Genomic DNA, 17,948 nt, shown 5'->3' with positions numbered 1-17,948 from the left:
TTCATGCTGTCCATGCTAAAAGGAGGAACTTGCCCTGGGTCCAGCCTGGCGGGGAATATCCTCACCGTGAAAGCAAGTGGGGTGGGTACCCTTGATGCTGAAAAGACCCTTCCAATCATGTCAACGTGGACAAGGGCATGAAAAGAAACCTCCAGGACTCTCAGAGAATACAGCCAGGTGACCTCCCGGTGCCAGGAAGCCCTGTGTTACCTGTCACTGCAGCGGCCACCTGCCCCTAAAGAAGAACACACATAGCCAGTAGGAGTCTCCCGTTTAGTTTTTCTTGATTGTGTGCGTCTGTTGGTGTTTACTGTTTTACTTCGCTCTCTGTCTCCTGTAGTGCTAAGGGTGAAACCTGGGGCCTTGTTCATTCTCGGCATGTACTATAGCACTGAGCAAAACCCCACGCCTAGGTTTGTATTTTTTCAACTGATGGGGTCTGTGGGCTGCTTTAGGCTCAAGTGAGACGCTCTCGATTCTGTCTTCAAATCTCGTGCCAAGCCAGTTGATGGCACAAGAGGAATAGCAAGAAAAAAAAAACGGGAAAACCTTAGCTCCCAGCAGTCCCAGCTCCTATCTGGATGGTATAGAGTCCCCTGACCCTGGGCTTAAAGAGACACTGTCACCCCAAGTGATCAGGGCAGATCTGAAGGCTGGGCCAACCTTGAGGCCCCACGTTTCCAGGCCAGGCTCTCTTTACTTCTAGGAGTCACTTGCCCGAATAGGATTCGGGGTAAAGAACCCCCTCCTCCCCGGTTACCCCTGTCCTGTCTTAAAGCTTTCTTCCTGGAAACTGAGAGATTACCACAGCCACAAACAATTTAAAACAGTAGATGTTTAGGGCAGAACTCAAGAAGCGTCCGAAACAACTGATCATGGTCCCATGAACAAGGATCCAAGAGGGAACTCCCTTCAGCAACTTCCCTGAATCTGCTGACTCAACTTCTTGGACTTAAACTTCCTGAGAATTTGGCATCCCTCCTTGGGGTCTTCTCTGTGCTCATTAAAGTAGGCTACACTGCTAGGATTCACCACTAGATGTCCCCAAGTGCAGTGACAGCCTCTGGGTGGAATAAAGTTTGCTTTGGATCAAAGATTACTTGTAAGGGACACTTGTAAAGGCCACTTTCCTCTCAATATGAGTTAGAATTAGCTTCATGTTCTCCTAAAACACTTACGTAGCTTTAAAAATGAGCAGATAAGGAATTTCCATTAGAATAACTTAGGTCCCAAATCAAAAGTCATACTACTGGGGACTTTTTTATTAGTGTGTGTGTGTGTGTATGTGTGTGAGTGAGAGAGAGAACGAGCATGCATAAATGGAAGTCAGAGGACAACTTAGAGGAGTCAGTTCTTTTCTTCCTCCACGTGGGTCCCAGGAACCAAACACAGGTTGTGAGCTTAGCAGCAAGCACCTTCACCCAGAGTCACTTCACAGGCCCACACTATTGGTTTGTACAAAGCAATCAAATTCGAGAATTCAGCTCTGGTATGTGGCCTGTGCGCCTGCTGTAACTGGTGAGGCTGACTTGGGCACTGAAAAGTGAGTACTGATCATCAGAAGCCCCTAGGGGACCTTCAAGCAGAGTTCTGCTTTTGTGAACCAAATAAATGTTCCTGTAGGCCTTGTCCAGGCTCCCATAGAACCTGCTTGAGTGGCGGGGAAGCTTGGCTTGGTGCTGAGCCCAGGCACTGTCACAAAGCACCAAGAGGTTTCTGCTCAGGTGCGTGCACTTCTAGATCAACAGTCTTACGGGCCTCCAGAACCCTACTGCCGGGCGCACCCTGGCAATCAGAAACTGGGAAGAGAGAGGCATGGGCCTCTGCCATGCCAGGCACAAGCCCGACCCCACTCGCTCACCAGAGAAGATGGGCTCAGCCCCAGGAGGACTCTGCACCACAGGACTGCAAGACAGGGACGTCAGCACCATCGCCGCCATCATCTCATCCATCTCCACCGCATCCGATTTCCTGCATTCAAATGGGGAGGGGAAGGGGAGTGCTTACTTCCTGGGCCGACGGGTCCCACAATGCCCACAGATGAAGCTGCCACATCTGTTTATTTCCCGGGGTCACCTTACACTGACAGCGGTCTCCTCAGAGCCCCACCCCGTCAACTGGCATAAGCTCAACCGACAGTAAGGCAAAGGCCTTCCTGAAACTCTCCTTCCACCCCTGCAACTTACAGTGGAGCATTTTATTTGGAGGGGAGGGCAGAGAGAAGTGTCGAGAGGGTAAGGTGAAGCATGGGAATAAATGATACCCACTGGAATCTAAACACTGTAATTACCTCCTTCCCCCTGTCTTATATTCAAATTTAAGAGGAAACAATTACACTAATGGATTTCTCTCTCCCCCTCTGCCAAAATAAACATGGCATTCTGTCAGCTTCTGAATGTCAACAGAGCCTATTACATAAGGCAACGGGCAAACAAACCAGGATAAAATAAATAACCGGATGAAACCGTCTCCCAGTGTTAAGCCCCATGCTTTGTACAGGCTGCCTAGAATCTTCCATGTGCTTTTCTTTCTCCTCTACACTCGGAAGTGAAGTAAGTCCTATCTGAAATCTAGAGTACCTGGGGAAAATTGGAATGTAATAAACGGCCAGTGGCCTGCCTCGTTCACTCACTCTTTACGCACCGGGTCTACTAAACGAAGCAACCCGGCTTGAAGCAGACAGACCACAGGAAACGCAGTAAACGGTACTCTACATCATCTCTGTTGTGTTTTCGAGGGAAAAACAAGTTCTCTGCTGGCCTTCCCCTGGATACACTACCAGAAACGCTGCTCCTCTGGTCTTAAAACACTGGGACCTCTGGGCCAGCAAGACTCCATGGGTAAAAGTGCTGGCTGCCAAGCCTGGCTAGCTGAGCTCAGGACACAGCACCCGCAGAGTGGGAGAACGGACCCCTGAAAGTTACCCTCTGGCGTCCGAGTGTGTACCACAGCCTGCACACGCACCCCCAAACGTGATAAATGAACGCAATAAGAAACACTTTTAAGCCTCCTAATTTGCCAACATCCCCCATACCCACAAACAGGGGGTGGGATGGGCTTAGCTGTCTGCATATCCTTCCGCTGGCAAAGTTTCTCCGTTTTATTTTATTGTTATTATTTTATCGCATGCTGTGAGGGCTAGCACACTCATGCCATAGCACGTATGTGGAGGTCAGAGATCAGCTCTACGGGGTAGACTCCTCTACCTTCCACCTGTACATGGGCTCCAGGTGCTGAACTGCGGCTGTTGGGCTTGCGCAGCGAGTACTTTAGAGCCACTGAACCATTTCCCAGCCCCAGCTTCTCCTTTTAAATCTTAAAAGGCCCACAGAGTATACCACAGGGCGTGCGTCGCCATCCGGAGCCCCAGGGTGACATCATAACATTAAGCTCTAGGGCAGAAAATCCATTCTTCACCCGGGGGTTTTTAGTGTGAAGAATGACGGCAGCTGTGCTCCCGACAGCGGCTTCCTGCCTGTCCGGTTCTGAGCTACGAAAGGACGGCTTTCCCTCTTTAAATGCTATTTAAGAAGCAAAAGCCCTTTACTTTTTGACAAATGACACATACAAAGGACACAGAATCGCAGTAAAGTCTGGGGATCTTGACTAGTCTGCACCGAAGGAAGCACGGTCGTGCCTGTAGGGTTGATGGCTGCTGCAACAGGTGGTCATGACAGAGTCTGCTTGGCCCACAAGGCTGAAACCGTTTTTTCTCCACCCTGAATAGAACCAGCCCTGGCACCGATCTAAGCCATCTGCTCCTGTCTCTCCTCCTGAAAAATTGTGAGCTGAGTTTAAACTTTCACCAAACCGAATACACGTCAGTACAGGAGAGCGATGGAGAAGAAAGGACGGTACCCCGGCTTCCTAAGAGGACGCCTCTTCTTTATCTCGCTTCACGATCCCAGCAAGTAGGTACCCAAGACCCCACATCCCCGCACAGCGCCCCAGACCATATCTATAACCCTCGCCACTCAAACAAACCTCTTTGGAACATCGATGTTCCGAGACACAGGTCTGTAGGCTGGCGCCTGGGCTCTGGGCTCCGAGGCTGGCAGCTGGGGTGCGGCTGCCTGCAGCTCCGCCAGCCACACCTCTTCCACTTTACAGCAGATTTGTAACTTCTGGTCCAGCAGCCGGACCGTCACCTTGTCCTCGGCCCAGCTGTGCTGTTCCACCAGGCCCTTGCACTCCTGACCTCCATACCACACACAGACCTGCAGGGGAATGATGGCCAGTGGTCAACGCTCGGGAGTTCCCACACCAAAGCCCTTGAGACATAGGTGCGGAGCTCTGTCCGCTGAAGTCTGAGCTTGCACTAAGATCTGGCAGTCACCCCGTGTAAACACTGGGGTGTTCACACGTTAGATACTTAATGCCCGAGACCAGTGTCAGGGCGTGGGGTCTAGTGGGAGCAAGTATGTCATGAGAGCTGCTGCTCTCTCGAATGGCCTGTCACAACAGGAGAGCTAAGCCAGGGAGTGGGGCAGGCAGGGAGAGCGAGAATTGTGATACAGGTGGATGTAGACCCTCTCACTTCCTGCTCTCATTTTCCTCTTGGACTTCCCAGTTTCCTGCAGGTTCAGCCAAATTAGCTACTGTCTTCTCATTACCCCACCTTAGGTATTCCACTACAGCAGCCTAAACAGGCCGGGAGAAAGCAGGGATTCCCAGGGACCTGCTGCCTACCCAAGCGCTCAGGTTAGCCACGTGGGATCAAATCTTCCTCCTTCAGCTCCCTACACACTCTCTACCCCAGGAGCTAGTGAGCGGGCCAGAAACTGGGGTTACTCTGAATCTCAAATTCATGCTCATCCATCACCCACCCCCTCCTTGCCCCTGAACTCTTATACGCCTCTTACTCAATGCTTTTCTTCTGGAGAGTTCTAAGCCCCAGCATTCCTTGGACAGGGAAAGAGACAGACTATTCCTCCCGTCAGGGTACCTGGGAGTAGGAAAGCCAGCTTATCTCATGAGGACAGAGGTCTAGGGGACAACAAGCCTCAAGAGAAGACAAAGGCCAGGTCTCTGTGGATGGACCCCAGAGAAGGCTAAGGCAGGAGCCCCACTAATCTGGATCTAGTGACAGACAGGCCTAGGTGGCCACGGACCCAGCCATGGCGAAGGGATACAAGAAAAAAAAAATTCTCCTCAGATCTGGACTACCCCTGCACCTGCAGCTTCTGAAAACTGCTTCTCTGGCTTCTGCAGTCTAAGGTCCTTCTCCTTGCCGCCTACATTTGTGAAGTGAGGCAGACAGAAAGCCAGCGAGTCAAGGCCATGCTTTGATCTGAGGTTCTGAGCACCCCCAGAATGCCTGGCCACGTTTTCCTCCGCATGACAATTATGGAGATGCCCTGGTCTGACTCAGGCACCACTAGCCTGCCAGTCTCGATGCCCAAGGGTATGTGTCTGTGTTGGGATCAACCTACCTTCTGTCCAGGCTGAAAGACCACCTGTGGGTGGCCTGAGGTACCCAGGGCCCTGATGACTTCCTTGGGCTGATCCTGGAACACGGGGTCCTTAGAGGTGAGTGAGGACTGGGGCATGGCTCCTTCCGGCACTTCTATCTGTGGCTCCAAGGGGAGGCTGGCCCCTGATGGCACCTCGGAGGCACTAGGTCCCAACACCCGGGCTCCCAAGAGGGAGCGCTTACCAAGGCGTCGGGACAGCATACTGGATACTTTGCCCCTGTCTGCTGAAGAGACAAAAGGGACAGTGAATGAACTGAGTGAATTCTCCATCTCTTTCTCTCTCTAAGACACACACACACACACACACACGTATTTTTGTGCATTTGTGCCACCGCCCATGTGTCAAAGTCAGAGAACAACTTGCAGGAGTCAGTTCTTTCACAAAGTAGGTCAGTCACAAGGATCAAACTCAGGACAGCAGGCTTGGTGGCTGGCTGCTATACCTGATGAGCCATCCTGCTGGCTCTATTTATGCGTCATACAAAAAAAAAAAAAAAAAAGACTTATTCCTAGGAGGACATGTAAGAAATATTGATAAACACAAAGAAAATAAAATCACTTGTGAACCTGCCTCCCAAAGATAGCCACTCCTCCCCAGCCCTTCCCATTTTCTTGTTTGTGTTTTATTTTACATTTTGAAACTCCTGTTTCGTGTAACTTAGTGGTGCTGGAGGCCAAACCGAGGGTTCCATGCACAACAGGCGAGCACTTCACTAACTGAGCTAGGGCCCCAGGCCTGACTCCCTTTTTCTTTTTTCTAAAAACATCCAGATTCCTCTTCTCTAACTGTACTCACATACCACCTGTTGTTGTTTTCTTTGTCGTTTGTTTGTTCTGTTTTTGACACGGGGTCATGTTACGTAGTCATGGCTGGCCTGGAACTTACTATGCAGGTCAAGTTGGCCTTACTTGTGGCAATCCTCCTGCCTAAGCCTCCTAAGTGCTAGGATCACAAGTGTGAGCCACTTCACTCATTTCAGCCACTTTTATTTCTATAAAAATGAAATTGTTTTTTGGTAAGCTGGTTTTCACTTAATATACCAGCTAAATCTTTCCTACATCAGAAAATATTGTTCTATAAAAACAGCCACCAGTACTTTCTTAGACAGGTGTAATACTGCTGTTTTAACAACACCCCCCCCATAACTGCCCAGAAGGCCAGAGCCAATGTTTTGCTGTCTCAGCTACTCTGCCTGCATCAGACAGCCTCTGGGCTGGGCCTCAGCATAACACACAGCCACCATCGCTTCCTTAGTAAGGGTCCTTCACATGGTGTTGCCAGATCGGTGCGGAGGGCTTTTGTTAGACACACAGACTCCCAAGCTGGGCTCTCTTCAAAGTCGCAGACAACCTTGGAAACACACCATGCTGCTTTTCTTCTATAAACTACGGCCACCAGGACGGGAAAGGTGGCTTGGCGGTTAAAAGCACCGGCTGCTCTTCCAGAAGACAGCTCACAACCATCTGTAACCACAGTTCAAGGGAATCCAAAGGTCTATTTTCTGCCTCCTGATGGCACCAAACACGCACAGTGCGCAGACATACACCCAAGCACAGCACTTGTATGCATAAAGTAAAAATAATCATTAAACAGAAGAGGAAAAACCGGCCTCTGCCAGCTCACACGGCCCTCCTCCCCACAGCCATCCTGTGCCTCTCAACTCCTCTGGGTCTCTGAGCATTGTGGTCTCTGCTGTTCCAGGTCTGTTTTTCTCTTCTGCTGGTATCTAGCTGAAGAACAGACACGCATGAAGCACATGCCAGGTGTGGCGGGGGGGGGGGGGAACAGGGGGGGTATTCAAGCCACAGGGCTTTCAACTGCTGCCTCCCCAGCCCAGGACACCATTAGGTTAATAACACACACGCTAAATATCCCAAAAGGGTTTTCCAGCACATTCCTCCTCCTCTCGCTCCCCTTTCCAGTCCTCCCCCAATCCATTACCTGTCGGGACCACGGAGCTAATAATAGCAGCTAAAGTCACTTTCCACCAAGCCTGATGACCTGAGTTTGATCCTCTGGGCCCACATGGTAGAACCGACTCCTGCACGTTGTCTGTCCTCTTAACTCTACACACGAATAAATGAATGCAGTAAACCACATCTCCTAGCCCTAAGTACCCTTTAAAACACTTAGTACCACAGGTCTGTGAGCTGTCCTATAAGCTTTTACTTTCTGCCCTGGTCCAAGGGGACCTCGGGGCTGATTTGTCTGGGTCCCTCGGCACCCACCCCCACCCCCAATCCTCGCTTCTTTTCCCAACTAGCCAGGCAAGTTCTACTGCAACCACATCTACAACAACTCACCAAGACAAGAAAAAAAATAACTATGAAAGAGGAGGCGGAGAGCGCATAAGCGCCAGAGGGGACGAAGGGCACTGAGAAAACAAAACCCTCTAAATCAACATGCTCACAGCTCGGAGAAACTCACAGAGACCCTCACAGAGACCGGGGCAGCACACACAAGGCCTGCAGGCTCTCAGCAAAGATATAGTTTCCAACTTAGTATTTTTATGGGATTCCCGAGTGTGCGAACGAATGAGTCTCTGGCTCTTGTGCCTTCTCTTGGGCTCTTTTCCTTCTGTTGTCCAACTCCAATATGATAGTTTTTGTTTTATCTTATTATACGTTTTTATAGTTTTACTTCTATTTTATTTTACTTTTGATTTTTCAAGACAGGGTTTCTCTGTATTAACAGCCTTGGCTGTCCTTGGAACTTGCTTTGTAGACCAGGCTGGCCTCAAACTCAGAGATCTGCCTGCCTCTGCCTCACAATTGCTGGGATTAAAGGTGTGTACCACCATTCCTGGCTTTGTTATATATATATATATATATATATATATATATATATATATATATTAAATCAATGAATAAAACTTAACCAATATAGGGTAAAGATTAACAACGGAACTGTCATTTATAACTGCTGGGAGGGGTAAATTTCGTTTCCCCAATAGAGTGACACTGGGTGTATCAACTATTCCAAGGCAGGCCTCATTGTTCAGGAGCAGCTGACCAACATATAATGGACTCCACAAGGTTTTTTGTATGTTTTTAGTTGGCTGCAATTTTGTGTTCTCGTTTTCTGTTTGGATGTTGCTTTATCTTGTTTTCTTGGTTTGGTGGGGGGATTTTTTTGTTGTATTGGGGTTTTTATTTTTATTTCTATTTGAGAAAGAACTTAAAATTGGGTGGGTAGGAAAGGGGAGGAGATCTGGGAGGATTTGGAGGAGAGAAAAAATATGATCGAAACATACTTAAAATTTTAAATTGTTTTAAATAATAAAAAAGAAAAAACAATAACAATAAAAGGATAATTTAAAAAAAAGTGGCAGCTAGGTGGTGGTGGCACACAACTTCAGTCAGGAGACAGAGGCAGGCAGATCTCTGAATTCAAGGCAGCCTGGTCTACAGAGCAAGCTCCAGGACAGCCAGGGCTACACAGAGAAACCTTGTCTCAAACAATAAGGGAGAGAGAGCAAGAGCGAGAGCGCACATGCATGCGCACGAGAGAGAAAGCGAGACAGAGATTGGGGGGGAAAGAAAGAGGCAAGTACTGAGCAAAGTGGAATGGCTGGTTCCCTGCAGCCATTGTTTAAAGGCTGGAACCTGATACACAGGTGGCTTGGCCAGGAGCCCCAAGAAACAACGCAGAGACGTGGCATGCCGAGTCCCCAAGTCAGGTGGCTGGTGCCTTCACACTCTCATAGAGCTTTGTGATAACTTAAAAAAAAAAAGTGCCCCAGATGAATGGCTTTTAAACCGCAGCCACTGGACGAGTGTGTGGCTCCGTGCTGGGTGCGTGCTTGGTGCAGGGGAGGCCCTGCCTTCAATCCCAGCCACACAGCACAGAGCAAAGGGAAGCTGGAGTGCAGTACCACCTACTGACAACAGGTGGCAGCTCTAACACAGAAAAAAACCTTTTCTTGGCCCAAAATAAATAAATAAATAACTCCCAGGAGCTGCCCCCACTTTCCTGAGCCGGAAGTTTGGGGTTTCTAGTACTGAAAACGAAGACAGAGGTGTTTCCAAACCTCCCTGGCTCCCGGTCTTCAGAACGAACCTGAGATGTTTGGGCAACAAACTCTGCCGATGTTTTTGGAAGCCTGTCTTCTTTTTTAAAGAATGCTCTTCTGTTGATGGGTAAGCCTGTACCTTCCAGAAACCAGAGGGAGCTGCACGAGTAGGCAAAACGCCTGCTTTTTGGCCTGCTTCCACGGGCTGGCGACTTTCTCCCAAAATCCACTCAAAAACACGCATTATGCTTCCAAGATTCAGAAGTAATGAGGCACTAACAACAGAAGTTGGCCGGAGAGATGGGTAGAAGGGCAGTCACACCTACTCCGGTGGTTACTAGCTGGTCACTTGGCACAGACCATCTCGCCCTTCCCCCTTGCCTGCATGCATCAGTCCCACGGGCCTCCTTCAGGCCCCTCTTCCCCAACCTTTGACTCTTATCCACACTCCCTGGATGCTTTCTTGAGAGCTACTAAGGGTTCCTGGACCCGCCAGCCTTCAGCTTGCCATGTGATTTCTGCAGCGGCGGAGAAAATGTTAAGAAACTCGTGCTGTAGGGTAACAAGGCCTGGACTTGAGGGCGCAGCCAAATGCCGCCTTTCTGGTTTTACATTCTCCACTTACAGGATTCCTCACTGGGGCATAAACTCATAAAGCGGTCTCAGAATGTCATAAGGAAGGAGGAACTGGAGCCCCAAATGCTGTCACCAATAGGAAAGGGGCAGCTTGTGTGCTTTAGTCAATGTCCAGGGACGGTTAGCACTCACTCAGGCTCGGCAAATACAGCCTGGTGGACGAACAGCCTTTCATGCAGACATCTGCTATCGGTTACACGGCTGGACCTGACAGAACAGTAAAACAAGCTCTGTGGTTCAGTCGCAAATCGCCACTCACCGCACAATGGCCGCTGGACGACGGCCCGCCTCGGCACACATCTGCAGGCGCACAGAGCTGCACACAATGGTTGCGCCTCTTGCTACCCAGGGGCATTGTGGCACGCCATGACATCAGCTACCAGCACTTCCAGGACACAGGTCATAAGCCAGTGATTTATTACACAACACATGGGGTTTTTCTCAGAGTCGAGGAGGGCGAAGCTTGGAGCCAGGCCTCTAACTGCAAAAGCTCTGGCAGCCACTACGTCGCTGATGTCCAGTCAGAGTAAAGACACAAAACTTCTGAACCTGCTTCGGTACTTAATATCCTGTGTGCAGTCCTCGTCCTTTACTAGAGAATTACCAGGGTTTTCCCCTTTAAATCTGTACTAATGCTTTAATTTGAATTGTTTTTTGTTGGTTTTTTTTTCCCAATCTTATATTCTAAATTCGACTAGAGGACAAAAGGTTATCAGAAAGCCGTGCCTCTTGTTTTCAGCAGATCTCCACAGAGTCTGTTTCCAATAATGACTGGCCGGTATCTCAGCTGTCAGGTGTGTGTGTTACAGCGATCGTGTATTTACGTTCGTGATCATGCTGGTTCCCAGGCCACCATTTGCATTTTGTCACCTCCTATCCCTCCCTGGCGGTTCTCAAGTCTTTGGAAGAAAGAAAACACAACCCAAAACTTAACCCCACCTGGGCTTTTTTTATTCTCAGAAACAGGAAAACAAAAACCAAACAACGAAACAAAACAAAAACCTTACTTAGAAACCCTGGGAGAGCAGGAGCTGGTGGCGTACCCCTTCATCCCAGCACTCGGGGAGGCAGGGGCAGGCGGACCTCTGCGAGTTTGAGGCCAGCCTGGTCTACAAAGGGAGTCCAGGCCAGCCAAGGCTACACAGAGAAACCCTGCCTCAAAAAAAGAAAGAAAGAAATAAAAAAGAGAGAGATCCCAGTGAGGTGGCCGGAGAGATAGTTCAGCAGCTCACATCATGAACTGTTCTTGCCGAAGACCCAAGGTCGGTTCCCAGCCACCTGTGACTCTAGTTCCAGGAAATTGGACAACTGCACTCACATACATATACAAAGCCACACACATGTAATTAGAATTAAAAAATAAATCTAAAAAGTCAAAAAAAGATTCTACCCAGCGAGGGCATCCAACGCCCTAACCCAAAGCCTCTAACATTAGACATTCAAGTACACCAGGCTAGGGGCTCTGGAGCTTCTGCTGTTTCGCGCCCCACCCCCATCTCGCCATAACACTGGGGTTACAGATGCGAGCAACCACTCCTAGGTCCACCTTGGTTCAAGGGACTCAGACACTGGTCTTCTTCCTAGCCATCTCCCCAGCTCCTAGGTAGTGCTTCTGGGGGGGGGGGCACATGTTTAAGATTTTCATGCTACACTCTTGGGAGAGCTAGCTCTGAACATATCGGCGATGCATGTGGCATTTCTACATCTACTGGCCGAGGGCTGGTGAGCGAGCACCTGCATTTTTCTCTCTGAGCCTGGCAACCTCAGTCTGATCCCCTGACCCCACGTGGTGGAGAGATCCAAGTCTTCCAAGTTGTCCTCTGACCTGGACTCGTGTATTGTGACATGCACGACCACATGCAACACTTAAAAAGACATAATTAAAAAAAAAAAATTCCAAATCAGTTGTCCACACGGTAAAAATTTAGATTCTTGGGTTTTCTAATTATTGTGGTGTTTTGTTGTTTTTTTTTTTTCCCTGAAGGTTTTTTTTAAACCAGGTTACACTATATCAGGGTCCCATAATTTGGATGACCGGTGAAATTTAAATAAGGTCAGCCAGCCAAGAACCAGGGCTGGAATCCTCTCCACAGCACCCGGTAATGGAGCACGAAGCCTCTCACTGTTGGGAGTAATAGATGTAACAGGATAATGGAAGGGAGGAATAATGGTCTCAAATAACAGAGCCATTTTCATATTCCAGTGATGGGCCAGGGAAGCGGGTCATCGGATCTGGTTTCCAGCAAATAATAAATGAACCTGATCAACAAATGCGCCTGTGGCTCTCACGGCCCAGCTGGCATTCAACAGGGTGACAGAGGCGGTTCTGTTTGCACTAGAGCAGGAGAGGAAGGAGTTCACAGCTCTCCCCGGCGACACTCCCCGCCCCTCGCACCTACCTCCTCCTTCCAGCTTTTTCAGAGACACAGCACCCTTTGTTCCCATCCGTCCTGCCTGCGGCTCTATCCAACAAGACAATGCTCAGCACAGCGCCACAGCGCCGGGCATCCAGTGAGGGTTCCCATCTGAAAACCTCGGACATCGTGAGTTCTCGCACCGCGCCTCGCCACTGAAAGTTCCATACGTGGCCTCGTGTGAAAACACAGGCATATTAGAAACAGGGTGCGAGGAGCCCCAGAAACTACTTGGCAGTTAAGAGCGGTCGCTGCTCTTAGAAAGGGTCAGGGTTCATTCAGTTCCCAGCACCCACAGTGGCAGCTCGTAACCAGCAGTAACTCCAGGCCCGGGGGGTTCAACATGCTCTTCTGGCCTCAGAGGGCACCAGTTATGTACCAATGCATACATACATGCAAGCATTTATTCATTCATACACATACCACATACACACACACAGAGAAATAGGTAAAACTACTTTCAGGGTTTCAGGGTACGTGATATGAAACAAATGACTTCTGTGCTTGGGCATGGATTCCCTATCCAGGCTATCTTAGTATGCATTTGCAGATAATACAATTTGGGGGCAGGGTACAATATCTGACTCGCTTCTGTTCCCAGGCACTTCTGTTGAGGAATACCCAACCTTAGCCAGTGGGACTGCAGAGCCTCTTACGGACCAGATTTTCCTTGTCAATCAAGGTTTGTTACTGTCAACAAGTCTTCCCAGGGTCCCAGATTCAAGAATAGTTAGTTTGGGGCCTGGAAAGATGGCTCAGCAGTTAAGAGCACTTGCTCTAGCAGAGGAGCCTGGTCAAGTTCCCAGCACCCACGTGGCAACGCACAACCATCCATAACTCCAGTTGTAGGTGTTTTGACGCCCTCTGCTGGCCTTCTTGGGCATTGCATGCAAGTGATATACACGCGGGCAAAATACTCAAGACACATAAAAGAAATAAAATTTCAAATGAAACAAAAAATAGTTCTGAAAAAAAGACCTGCTGCTTCCTCTGATGTGCAGGCAGCCATCAGCACAAGGTGGAGGGCTGGGGAGATGGCCCTGTTGTTAAGAACATTTGCTGCTCTTGCAGAGGACCCAGGTTCGATTCCTAGCACCCACATGGCAGCTCACAGCCCCAATTCCAAGGGTTCTGTTGCCTTCTTATGGTCTCTGTGGATACTGCACACATGTACAGTACACACATACAAGCAAAACACTCACACACAATTATAGAAAAAGTAAAGCTTTTTAAAGATATATTTTATGTGTTTGGGAGTGTTTTATATGCACACCATGAACATGCCTGGTTCCCACAGAGGTCAGAAGACAGCAGATTCCCTAGAACTGGAGTTTCAAATACTTGTGAATTGCCTTGTGGTTGCTGAAACTGAGCCTGGGTTCTCTGCAAGGACAACAGGTGTTCTTAACCACTGAACCATCTCTCCAGCCCAAGGCAGGGTCTTAAACAGCACTCAAACTCAGCTCTAAGACTGCTTTCACAAAAGCTGGAAACCGAGGCAGGCCTCGTGGTGCGGGGCTGTGATCCCAAGTATTTAGGGAGCTGAGGCATGACAATCACAGGTCTGAGGCCTGGCTAGGCTACAGAGTAAGTTCAAGGTTTAGTGCGGAGTCAGTTTCACAATGTTTAAAAGGGTGAAAAGGCTGGGGATACCCAGCAGCGGGGCACTTGCCTGCCATGGCCCAGGCTCTGGGTTCAATCCCTAGCTCTGTAAACACATACATACACACAAGAAAGAACCGGGCAGTGCACTCCTGCAATCCCTATAGTCCTGGCTACCGAGGAGGCTGAAGCAGAAAAAAAAATTATCTTTAGAGCCTAGGAGAACAGCCTGGGCCACACAGTAACATCCTGGTTTCAACCAGCTAAGAAATAAATGCAAACCAGAGAGGGAAGGGTGTGGGTTAAACCTCACTGAAACTGGGGCTAAAACTCTGATCTCTGTGAGCCTCCCTGAAGGAGGCGGGGAGATAAAGGAGTGCTGACTTGGCATTCTCCCTAGAGCCTGGTCTCCTGGGAGGGAACCAGGAGCTGAGTATCCCCAGGGAAACAGGCCCCAGAGAGCTGATCGCTCTGTGGCCTTTCAAGGGAAGCTTGAGAGCCTGTCTCGGGAGCTCAAGGAACGAAGGAGGGGCTCTCAGGTGGCCTCTTGCCTGCTCTCAGTTTAACAGACATCTTTTCAGGTCTACCTGACTTTCCTGACCCTTTACCCTACCCCAGTGACTCAATAAAACATCGAGGATGGCTCAGGGCAAAGGTGCCTGTCACCAAGCCTGACAACCTGAATTCTATCCCTGGGACCCACGTGGGAGAAGGCTTGAACTCTTGCAGGCTGGGCGGTCTTCTGACCGAATTCCACGCGCATACACAACAAGTGAATGTTAGATGATTTCTAATATGGAGGGACAATAGCTGAGCAAACAAGGTCCCTTGAGAAAGCCACCCGTTTGCCAAAAACAAACAAACAAATAAATAAATAAGCACACCAGCAATGGGGGAGGGGCATTTACAGCATTCCTGCCTCCTCCTGGGCCTGGTTCTCCCCTCTCCAGGAACTAGGGAGTCAGAGGGTGGCACAGGATAGGAAGGGGGGGTGCTTGGGAAGAAAGGAGTGACTTTCCCAAGAAGGGGCTATATGAAGTGCCCGCAGGAGTGACAAGCCAGGCCAGCAAGATCAACACCCCAAAACCTAAAGCAGAGACATGAGAGTTTAAAAAAACCTACCAAGCAGACAGATGGCGGCCACTAGGAAGCACCCAAGGTCCCCTCCAGACACTCAGTTTAGACAAGATGCTGTTTTACTCCCTGAAGAAGGAAGCAGTGCATAGGATAGAATTCTTTCTTTCTTTTTCTTTCTCTCTCTCTCTCTCTCTCTCTCTCTCTCTCTCTTCAGAAAAGTGGTTAAGCAAACACACTTTGGAACTTGGCCATCGTCTAAATGAATTAACCTCAGACCCCGGTGATGGCAAATGAATGGGAATGGCTGCCGACAGTGAAGCCATTAGAAGAGGTTCGGACGTCGCTCCCGTGAATTACCACGGCCCCTGACAAGGCCAAATAAACAAGCAGTGGGGCTTGGAGGAAAAGCCAAAGTACCTGGTGACGCTCCTGGCTGGACTCATAGGTCATCCAACAGCCCTCATGAGTTCCTGTGGTGGAGAACCAGGGCACCCGGTGCCACAGGCGCCGAGGGCAAATGTGCCACCAATTTAGGCATCAGTGTGAGATTTAAAGCTAACAATGACAAACAATGCAGGCACAGACACACTGTGCCTGCAAAGACACTCAACACCGAGGGTGGAAATCCAGGCACCACATCAGTACCCCCTCAGGAATCCATGTCCGCCTCAGCAGCCCCCAGAAGCTGTCACCTTAAATTCTCCAGCTGCCCACCTCACCTGTGAGGGCGAGAACGCACCTGCCCCACTGAGCCAAGCCTGCACACCACTGTGTTTCTGTCTTTGCCGTTAGGCCCATGCTAGATACCATGGCAAGTGACTCTGAGCAGCCACTGTCCACCTAGTAGCCATCTAGGAACTGGCACTGTACCAGGGTACTGTACCGGAACCTGAAATACAACTACCCACTCTCAAGGGAATCCAGAAGCCTACCATGGGAGAGCCACTGATTAACTGAAATCCCAACAGAGCTGACTTCAGCAAGACAGGGAGAAAAGAAACCCAACCTCTTGCTGTTAGAGGCCTCCTGGCCAACAACCCCCTGGATTCCACACCCAGACCACGCTCAAGGCCAACCTAGACATCCGGGGAGCACAGAGCCTAGGGCCCACCCGTCACCCACATGACTGGACGCCTGTCACCTCTCTTCAGCCATGGGCTGCTCCCCTGCTCACTCCCCTGTGCCTACATCTGTCTTGGGGCCCTGCCCAGGGTTTTCAAGGCTGACTGCCAAACTTCCCTGGGGTGTGGCCTGGCCAGCCTCGTGAAGCAGATCAGCCCACACTGGTGCTAAGACACGCTTGAGCACTGACTCACCAGAAACCTGGGGATGGGGACGCCACTGAGCAAAGCCCCAGGCCCTAGCCATCTGCTGGCACTGCTACCCCAGGGCCTGGCCCCTGAAGACAACGCTAAGTGTAGGAACGACAGTGAAGGTGACAACCCTGCCTTGAGAAGAGTGTGTGGCCTGCGCAGACTACAGGCACACAGCTGCGATCCCAGAGCACAGCTGCTCACGTCCACTTCATTAGAACGGTGGGTTACAACATAAAACACACGAGCAAGCAACAGGAAACCTGACCCAAACCCACAGCCTTCCACAGGCTGTGTTCAGGACTAGCGTGATAGCTGTGCTGATCAACTCCCTAAGCACCACTAACTTGTACTTGATTTAATCCTCGCAGATCATTCACAAGAGAAGCACCCTGGCCATCCCCACTTTCCAGATAAGCAAACTGGATCCCCCCCGGGGGGGGGCAATTCCCCAGAACCACAGACACAGAAAATGACAGATCTCAGCTGGGAGCTCAGATGATCTGAGCCCAGAAGCCCCACATTCTCAGCACAGCCAGGATGGTCACGATGGGGTGAAGGGCTGGGCTGGGGCTGGTTGGGCAGGATGACCCTTCGGGTTCCCTGTTAAAGACCTTAAGTCACAGTGCGGTTAAAGTGGCACTGACGTGGCATGAAAAGAGAAGTGGGCCCTGGGCCAGGGATCCGGAATGGGGTTCCCCCCAACAGCAGGGCCACTCGCAGAGAAGGCACAATCCAACAGCCTACACAGCAAATGAGCTCCAACTCCCCAACTTCGGGGGAGGGAGAGGGAAGCCTCTTTGTTATGCCTTGGCAACTACGACTTGAAATGCTAACACATACACACACAGACACTAGTTTCTATCTTACAGGACAGTTTAAAGCTTTTCTTTTTTGTTTGGTTTTGGTGGTGGTTTTGGTTTTGGTTTTGGTTTTTCAGGACAAAGATTCTCTGCATCTCCCTGGCTGTCCTGGCACTCACTCTGTAGATCCGGCTGGCCTCAAACTGAGAGAGCCTCCTGCCTCTGCCTCCTGAGTCCTGGGACTAAAGACGTGCACCATAGCCATCCGGCTATATTTGTTTGCTTTTCAAAAACGTTTTGGGGGCCTAGGGGAACGGTTTCATGAATAAAGTGCTGATGATGCAAATTTAAGGATTGAAGTTTGGATCCCTGGAGCCCGAGTAAATGCCAAGCAGACGTGGCAGGCCGCTTGTAAAGGCAGCGATCAGAAGAGGCAGAGGATCCCACAGAGCAAACTGGCTAGGCTGGACTTCTCAGCCAGCTAGCCCGAGGTTCAGCTGTGAGACAGCCTGGATGAGCAAGCTGGGGAGCAAGCAAGGAAGCCTCCCACCTGTGGTCTCCACAAGGACAGGCATCACAAGCGCATGCGCACGCGCGCGCGCACACACACACACAC

General features: G+C 50.0%; 1 protein-coding gene across 4 annotated transcripts in view; it reads right to left on the bottom strand.

Moving 5' to 3' along the window:
- Nucleotides 1–17,948, bottom strand: part of Znf395 (zinc finger protein 395) — a 38,572-nt gene that overhangs the window by 7,516 nt on the left and 13,108 nt on the right. The window contains exons 1-4 of one of the 4 annotated variants that reach the window (XM_060391339.1): nt 10,383–11,347; nt 5,433–5,698; nt 3,985–4,217; nt 1,862–1,971 (exon numbers count right to left, since the gene is read on the bottom strand). In XM_060391339.1, coding sequence (XP_060247322.1) covers nt 1,862–1,971; nt 3,985–4,217; nt 5,433–5,675 — 586 coding nt within the window. In that variant the 5' untranslated portion in view covers nt 5,676–5,698; nt 10,383–11,347. Of the gene's footprint in view, nt 1–1,861; nt 1,972–3,984; nt 4,218–5,432; nt 5,699–10,382; nt 11,348–17,948 lie in introns of those variants that run through there. The other 3 variants (XM_060391340.1, XM_021654458.2, XM_021654452.2) reach the window with 3 other exon arrangements.

This window comes from Meriones unguiculatus, chromosome 9 (assembly GCF_030254825.1).
Source record: "Meriones unguiculatus strain TT.TT164.6M chromosome 9, Bangor_MerUng_6.1, whole genome shotgun sequence".
NCBI lineage: Eukaryota > Metazoa > Chordata > Mammalia > Rodentia > Muridae > Meriones > Meriones unguiculatus.
This window is presented reverse-complemented; position numbering and strand designations above follow the sequence as displayed.